General features: G+C 53.3%; 1 gene segment (V, D, J or C); it reads right to left on the bottom strand.

Moving 5' to 3' along the window:
• The window catches only part of LOC108513238 (Ig delta chain C region-like), a 9897-nt gene extending 3320 nt beyond the window's left edge, over positions 1 to 6577 (bottom strand). The window contains 5 exon segments of the C gene segment in view: positions 7 to 524; positions 4817 to 4918; positions 5381 to 5758; positions 5848 to 6042; positions 6481 to 6577. Of these exon segments, the coding sequence occupies positions 7 to 524; positions 4817 to 4918; positions 5381 to 5758; positions 5848 to 6042; positions 6481 to 6577 (1290 nt within the window).
• Positions 6578 to 8559: the final 1982 nt, after the last annotated feature.

Here is an 8559-nt window from a genome sequence, read left to right as displayed (position 1 = left end):
TCCGGCGGCAGGGGCGCTGCGGGGAGGCGGGGAGGCTGTCGGGCTCCGGCCGCAGGGGCACTGGGAGAGAAGCGGGGCCAGCCAGGGTGCTGGTGCCTCCTTTCTCCTTTCCTGTGGAAGATGATGGGTGCTGCTGGGGTAGGCGTGGGGGTCGGCAGGCTGCGGGCACCCTCATCTCCCCACCTGGGAGCCAGCCTCACCGGGTTCTCTCAGCGCCATCAGCTTCTGGGATGGGAAGCTGGGATGGTTCAGTGTGCAGGTGACGGAGGTGCCCGCATTCCACAAGGACCTGGGTAGGGCCAGGCGGCTGTGCTGGCTCTGGGAGCCGTTGCTGTGCTGCTCCAGTGGCCCCTCCTCCATGCCCCCTTTGGGGACCTTCCCAGCCACCTCCCAGGACAGGTGGGCATCCTGCAGGTCACTGCCCACCACGAAGCAGGTGAAGGTGGCTTTGTCTCGGAACCACAGGTCCTGCAGGGCCGGGGGCAGCAGGTAGAGGCCCAGAGGCTGGGTGTGGCTTGGACACTCTGCAGGGGAGACCAAAGGAGAAGCTGTGGCCAGACCCTGGAGAGCAGCCAGCTCCCGCCCCAGGCGCTGCACAGAGCTCCACAGCAGCCTCCCTGTGAGTGTGGGGCCTGCCTGCGTGGCCAGGTGCACCGACCCTGTCTCCAGGAGCTGGGGGGTCCATGGGCAAAGACCCGTTGGGCCATGGGCGGTGCCACTCTTGGTCACTGTCTGGCCCCAAGGCTGCTGCCGGCTCTTCCCTGAGCAGACTTGGGCGTTTGTTGCTTCCAGAGCTCTCCGCTCCGTGGCTGCCAGGCCGGGAGTCATCCACAGGCCAGGTTTTTTTCTGGTGCCGTCTCCCTGCAGGGACTGACTTAACCACTGGGCTCTCCTCCCCCCAGCTTCTGGCCAGATGTGGCTAGTGGAGGGCACTGGGGAGGTGGCAGTGTGGGGGACACCCTGGTCAGAGGCACAGAGGCTGCCCGTGGAGCCTGGGACTCCTCCTCAGCCTGCCCCCGACTCATGTGGCAGTGCCCTCTGAGGGGCTTGAGAGGCCCCACGCTTCTAAGAGCTCCTTCCTCAGTACTCCCTGAGTTCGGGGGGCCTCTGACTGTCCTCGTGAGGGTCCTCAGGGATCATGAGCTTCTAAGTGTTCAGGGCCCATCCACACAACAGCAATCACTTCTATAGTTTAGGGTGCCAACGGCCAACTAGTTATTGGGTCATAGGTGTTTTGACAACCCAGGGGTCAGAAAAAACCTGGGGTCTTTGTCTGTCCCTCTTGTTCTTTCTCCTCCTCCTTCTTTTCTTCCTAAAAGTTTTTAATTGACAAAAATTATATATGTTTATCATGTACAACACAATGTTTGAAATATGTGTACATTGTGGAATGGCTAAATCAAGCTAATGACCATGCATTATCTCACATACTTGTCACTTTTTGTGGCAAGAACACTTCAAATCTATTTTCTTAGTGGTTTTCAAGAATACAATCCATTGTTACTAACTACAGTCCCCATGTACAAGGAATGTCCTGAACTAATTCCTCCCAACTGAAGTTTTGTGCCCTTTGACCAACATCTCCCCAGTCACCAGTGCCTGCTCGCTGGCACCCACCTCTCTACTCTCTGGCTCTGAGTTTGCCTTTTTAACATTCCAAATGTAAGTGCGATCACGCAGTATTGCTCTTTCTGTGCCTGGCTTATTTCGCTTAGCCTAAATGCCCTTCAGGTTCACCTACATTGTTGCCAATGACAGAATTTCGCTCTTTTTAAAGGCTGAGTAGTATTCCATTGCGCCCCATACATACCACATTTTCTTTGCCCGTGCATATGCTGAGGGTGCTTAGGTTGGTTCCATATCTTGGCTTTTGTTACTGGTGCTGCCATGAGCATGAATGCAGATGTCTCTTCTAAATAGTGACTTCTTGCCCTTTGGCTATGTCGCCAGCAGTGGGATTACCAGATGGGACAGTACTTCCATGTTTTGTTTTCTGAGGAACCTCCATACAGTTTTCCAAGATGGGCATACTAATTACATTCCCACCAACAGTGCACCAGGGTTCGTTTCCTCCAGACCCCCACAAACACATTTTATGTTTTGTCTTTTTGGTGACAGGAATCCTAACAGCTGTGAGGTGATATCTCATTATGGTTTTAATCTTAATTCCTCTGAGGGTTAGTGAGGTTGAGCACTTTTTCATGCATGTGTTGGCCATTAAGGTCTTCTTTTCATAAATGTCTACTGAGATACTTCACCCATTTTTAAATTGAGTTATTTGTTTTCTTAGTACCGAGTAGTTGAGTTCCTTATACATTTTGGATATTAGTTCCTTCTCAGTTGTAGGGTTTGCAAAGAGTTTTCTCCCATTCCATAGGTTGTGTCTTCACTGTTGATTGTTCCCTCTGCTGTGCAGAAGCTTTGAAGTTTGACGTAATCCCATTTGTGTATTTTTGCTTCGGGTGCCTGAGCTTTTGGGATCACATCCAAAAATTGTTGCTCAGACTAATGTCATGGAGTTTTCCCCTACGTTTTCTTCTAGTAGCTTTATCTGTTCAGTTAAACCTTTAGACTGTTTTCTTTTCTTTTCTTTTCTTTTTTCTTTTTGAGACACAGTCTCACTCTGTTGTCCAGGCTGGAATGCAGTGGCACAATCTTGGCTCCCTGCAAACTCTACCTCCCAGATTCAAGTGATTCTCCTGCCTCAGCTTCCTGAAAAGTTGGGATAACAGGTGTGGGCCACCATGTGCTAAATTTTGTATTTTTAGTAGAGACAGGGTTTTGCCATGTTGGCTAAGCTGGTCTCAAACTCCTGACCTCAGGTGATGCGCCTTGCCTTGGCCTCCCAAAGTGCTGGGATTACAGGCATGAGCCACCGGCCTAGACTGTTTTCAATTGATTTTTGTGTAGTTTCATTGGTCTGCACACAGATATCCAGTTTCCCCAGCACTATTTGTTGAGGAAACTGTCCCCTCCCCATTGTGTTTTCCTGGTGCCTTTGTTGAAAATCAATGGACTGCAAACATGTAGATTTATTTCTGGGCTCGCTTGTCTGTTCCATGGGTCTGTGTATCTATTTTTATGATGTACCATCCTGTTTTGATTACAACTGCTTTACAGTATGTTTTGAATTCAGGTACTGGGATGTTTCCTGCCTTGTTCTTTCTGCTCAAAATTGTTTTGGCTTTAGGGGTCTTCTGCGGCTACATATGTGTGTTAGGATGGTCTTTTCCACTTCTGTGAAGAATGTCATTGAAATTTTGGTAGAGACTGCATTGAACTCCTCTTCTTCCTCTTCCCTGTTTTTCTCTCTCCCTCCCCTCTTTCTCTTCCTCCTCCATCCCACTAAAACTGTAAAGACATTTCTAGGCCACACAAAACAGGCCCTGGCTGTATCTGGCCTGTGGGTCACTGTCCTCGGGGTCATGCCGTAACCCTGGCTGTGTCTGGGTCAATTGGGTCCTCCAGGTGGGGCAGTGCAGACCAGACCTGAGGGCTCAGCTGCTGAGGTCAGCACATCTCAGGCGCCTCCCATGAAGGGTCATCTTTAACTGGATGCCCTCCAGGCCCCAGGGCAGGAGGCCCTCGCCTGTCTGCACCCCGTGTTGTTGTGGGAAATTGAGGTGCCAGGAAGTAGCGCTGTGGTCTGAGTAAGAGCACTTGGCCGTCTTCTTGGGGGCTGCCCAGGGGAAGGCCCCTCCACCAGCAGACAAGGCGGTGGGGGCTAGAGCTAGTCGCCAGCGCACTCAGCTTGTTTTGTTGCTGAGTCTCCACTGCCCATGAGGAGGGTGGAGAGGGACAAGTGCAGATTCCTGGGTCAGGGAGCAGCTGCCCTCACCTTTCTCACGGGAAGCTCTGGCCCCTGTGCTGTGTCCATCTCCCTGCATCGGATTGACCCGCCCCAAGCCTGGGAACTAGGTGCGTTTAGAGATGGGACCCCTGTGCTGTGTCCATCTCCCTGCATCGGATTGACCCGCCCCAAGCCTGGTGCGTTTAGAGATGGGAATGTCGCATTTCTGCACCTGCAGAGTGGAGGCAGATTCTGGCTCAGGGTGAGGGCACCGTGGCCACTCATCCAGGCAGAGGCCACCATGGCTGTGCCATGCCCCTGTCAGAGCTTGACCCACACTCCAGAGGGTGGGTGAGGGATAGTCATTCTGCCTGTTGGTCCAGCCCACCTACTGCTGCTTCTCCTAACAGCCTCCTGCCCTACTCAGAGAAGGTCAGGCACGTACCTGGGTTCTCTCGAACACTGAACCTGTCCTCCCGGCCACATGGACATCTCAGGTGGGTCAGAGTCACAAGCCTCAGACTTCTCAGATAAAGTTCCTGGTGAGGACCCTCTTTCCTCTGCCATTCTGAGGTGGCAGGCAGGGTGAGGGTGAGAAGCAGGCTGGCCATCAGGACCCAGCACTTGCAGAGAGCCAGGCCTGGGGCAGGCAGGAGGCGAGGGTCACGGGGAGGGACTGCTGCAGCCCAAGTGACCTGTGGGTCTGCAAGCCAGACTGCCTCATCAGGGTGGCTCTATGTGAGGCTGCACTAAGAGCCCATGCCTCAGCTCAGCGAGGTAGAGCTGGGTCCATGGGCCAGGGAGCCTGCCCAGGTCTGCTCTGGGAGTCTGCTGGCTGTCTGGCATCTGCTGTCCCGCAGACTGGCTGGCTGTAGGTGTTTGTTAGAGGTGGCAGTTCAGTGTCCCTTTCCTTACCCAAAGTGTGACTTGGAGACTCAGACAAGGAGTTATGAAGGGCTGCCTGCAGGAGACAGCTGAGGAATGAGCAGGTGGGTGGGGGTGGGGTGCAGTGGGAGGGCTTCTCACCTGTGTTCCTGGTGGTGGCCGGGGTTCTGGTTGCCTTGGAGAGGCCGCCCTCTGCTTGGGGCTGCGCAGTGGGCCCTGAGGGGTACTGTGCCTTTGGAGACTCTGAAATCCAAGGAACAGTGCAGGTGAGGGTGAGGGCAGAGGGCACGGATGTACCAGAGGCTGGGTTGTGGACAGGTAGGTGGGCGGCACAGGCAGCCAGGCAGGCAGAAGGGAGGGGCCACAGCATGGGGTGGGAGCTTGGCTGTGGGAAGCTCACTCAACAGCCACCTTTGCTGGGCAAGCTGCCTCCGTGCATACTGGGGGAAAGGTCTGGAAGGAAAGGGATATGAATGTTGGGAGATGGGGCTGCAGAGAGAGGGAGCAGAGGGGCTGAGGGAGAGGGACCGAGATGGGGAGGTCCAGTGGGGTGGATACAGGGTGAGTGGGGAGGATACACCCTGAGGGCAGAGCTGGGGGTTGCCTCACAGCCCAGCCCTTGCTTCTGTCTTTGTGGTCAGGCCCTGAGTGGAAGGTGCTGGGGGTCCTAGGGGACCCTTCTAGGTGATCTCCGGTGCTACCTACCTGGCCAGCGGAAGGTCTTCTCCGTGTTTGTATTGCTGGGGATATGCTCGACGCTGCATTTGTACTCGCCTTGGTGCCGCTGGGAGAGGGGTGGGGTGGCGAGCTGGCTGCTTGTTGTGTAGCTGCCCTGTCTCTCTGTCTCAGGGAACATAATCTGGTCCTGGATCTGTGTCCCCAGGTGCCAGGTGACAGTCACGGACTTTGGGTTGTACCCAGTTATCAGGCATGCCAGGACCACAGGGCTGTTATCCTTCGGGAGTTCACACGCTGATGCGATGAGGAACACGTCTGGAGCCTTGGTGGACACTGGAAGACAGACACAGTGGGAGTCTGAGGCTGGAGGCTCTGAGGACAAGGGGTAGGGCCGGGCAGAGGACCCTGGCAGCAGAATGGCAGGGGAGCCGGGGAGAAGGGGTCCAGGAAGAGTTCCCGGGGTGAGCAGGGCTGGCCAAGTGGCCTGTGCACACGAGTGTCCCGACTGCCGCTCCTGTCAGCATCACTGAGTGGGACCCGTGGCTTTGTGGACACTGGGCTGCTGTTGCTGGGAGCCCTTAGAAGGGAGAGGTCTTCCCTCCAGAGGCTTTGGTACCCCCTGGGCATTCCTGGGACCTCTACCTTCCCTGCTACCCCCAGTCTATCTGGGAACCACTTCCCTTGGGCCCCTGAGGGGAGGAGGAGCCCTCAAGCCTGGGAGTAATGGGCCTAGGGCTGTGTGGCCCCCCTGCCCAGGCCTCCAGCTGTGGGTCCTCAGCTGCCCTGCAGGGACCATGGGGTCCCTGTGGAGGGCCATGCGTCTGGTCCTCTGAGTGGCTCCAGAGGAGCTGGTGGGATTGGATCCTCCTCTCCCTGATACCTGGCCCCAGGGGCTTTGCTACCTGGGACAAACCCGTGAGCTGGCCTGGCCCCTTGTAAGGGGTGTTACTCATGGACAGCAGGCTGTAGGGTGGCAGGTCCCAGAATGTGTGGCTGCCTGCTGGGCTTGGCTCTCAGCCTCACTTTCCTGGAGACCTGGGTACCCAGGGCAGCTGAGCGAGTGCAGAGGTCTTGCCTGGGTCCCTGGTGGCCCCCGGTGCTCCGTCTTAGTCTAACCTTCTACTCACCCCCTGCCTCCACCCATGTCTTCCCACCACCACACTGACTGTCACTGCTCAGGTGGGGCCAGGTGTTGCCGTTCTTCAGCCTGGTACACAAGGTCATCCGGTGTGGCGGTGGCCCCATCCTCCTTCCCTTCTCCCTTGGGGCGGAACCTGACACCCTGCTTTCCCAAACACTGGGTGACCCTCCTCTTCTCCCCATTTACATCCTTTTTCCTGGGATTTTCTGAGCAGGATTGTCAACCCATTGTCAACCCTCCACATCCTAGGCAGTATTCATGGCCCACCTCAGAGTCTTCCACCTGAACAGAATCTTCCACCTCTGGGGGCTTACCAGAGGCATCTCTAACATTCACATTTCTAGCAACATTCTGTTTATGATAATTTATGTATTCTCTGAGATGACAGACGTTTTCTCTACAGCTCTCCTCTTTCTTTCTGAGCCCCCACCAGGATCACCTTTAATGTCCAAATTTCTACCAATAGTCTTCAAGGAAACCTAGACTTTTTCTAACATGCACCTCAAAACTCCCTTCCTAATTCCCTTCCTTGAGCCACCTCTTGGACCTCTCTGTGCTATTTTCACTTTTCCCTGAGGTTCTGGGATGTCAGCCCTGCCAGGCCTCCCTCTACAGCACCACTGGTAAGACACTAGGGATGGGTCTTGTTTTGGGTTGAGTTGTGTCTTCAAATAAATGGACGTGTTGAAGCTCTGACCTGTAGGGCTTCAGAATGTGCCTTTCTTTGGAAGAGAGTTTTGCAGATGCAATCAAGATGAGGTCACGCAGGAGGCGAGTGAGCCTCTGATCCAATATGGCTAGTGTCCTTATGCAAAGGGGAAATTTAGACAGACATGCACACAGGCAGAATGCCAAATGAAGGTAAAGGTAGAGATGGAGGAGCTGTTTCCAAAAGCCAAGGAACACCAAAGTTTCCCAGCAAACCAACACAATTCAGGACAGAAGCCTGGAACAGATTCTCCCTGCCAACCCAGAAGAACCAAGCCTGCCCACAGCTTGCTCTCAGACACTTGGCCTCCAGAAATAAGAGAGAATACATTTCTGTTGTTTCAGCCATGCAGTTGTGGTACTTTGTTACAATAGCTCATAAGAAACTAAAACAGATTTTGGCTTTAGAAGTGGGGTGCTGATTTAATCGATACCTAAAACTGTGGAAATGAATTTGGGATAGGGTAATGTGTAGAGGTGAGAAGAGTTTTGAGGTGCATGTTAGAAAAAGCCTAGGTTTCCTTGAAGACTATTGGTAGAGATTTGGACATTAAAGGTGATCCTGGTAGGGGCTCAGAAAGAAAGAGGAGAGCTGTAGAGAAAACATCTGTCATCTTAGAGGATACATAAATTGTCACAAACAGAATGTTGCTAGAAATGTGAATGTTAAAGATGCCTCTGGTAAGGCAACATGTTATTGAAAATTGGAGGAAAGATAACCTTTGTTATAGTGGCAAAGCACTTTGCTGAATCACATTCTCTTGATGGTAAGTAGGACTTACAAGTGATGAACTTGGATGTTTAGCTGAGGATATTTCTAAGAAAAGTGTTGAAGGCACAACCTGATTTCTCCCACCTGCTTATAGTAAAATGTGAGAGGAGAGAGATCAGTTGAAGAAGGAAGTGTTCAGTAAACAGGACCCACAACTTGAACAGCTGGCAGATTCTCAGCCTGTCCAATTGTGTGCTCTGGAAACAAGGCCAAGGATGTGTCTGGGCAATCATTTGTTAAAGAGATTGGAATCATGACTTATGGATCCAATCAACCATCTCAGCAGAAACCAGGAGTAGAGATGAGGTTATTGAGGATATAACTGTGCAGGGCTCTCTTGTCTGATGACTCGAACCCCCATGAATTTCATGGGAAGCTGACAAGGATTTTGTGAATTATAAAACAGCAGAAACAATGCCAGGTTGGATGGAAGGGGAAGGAGACCAGATACAATGAAGGAAGGGTGACTTTGAGATCAGAGCCAAGGATGAGGAGGCTGTGGGGGCTCTGACCACCATGGGCCAAGAGCATGGGGTCACCCCCGTGGACCTGGAAGATGGAGCATTGACCCAGGAGGATGAGCCT

Source organism: Rhinopithecus bieti, unplaced genomic scaffold, assembly GCF_001698545.2.
Source record: "Rhinopithecus bieti isolate Rb0 unplaced genomic scaffold, ASM169854v2 scaffold_32455, whole genome shotgun sequence".
NCBI lineage: Eukaryota > Metazoa > Chordata > Mammalia > Primates > Cercopithecidae > Rhinopithecus > Rhinopithecus bieti.
This window is presented reverse-complemented; position numbering and strand designations above follow the sequence as displayed.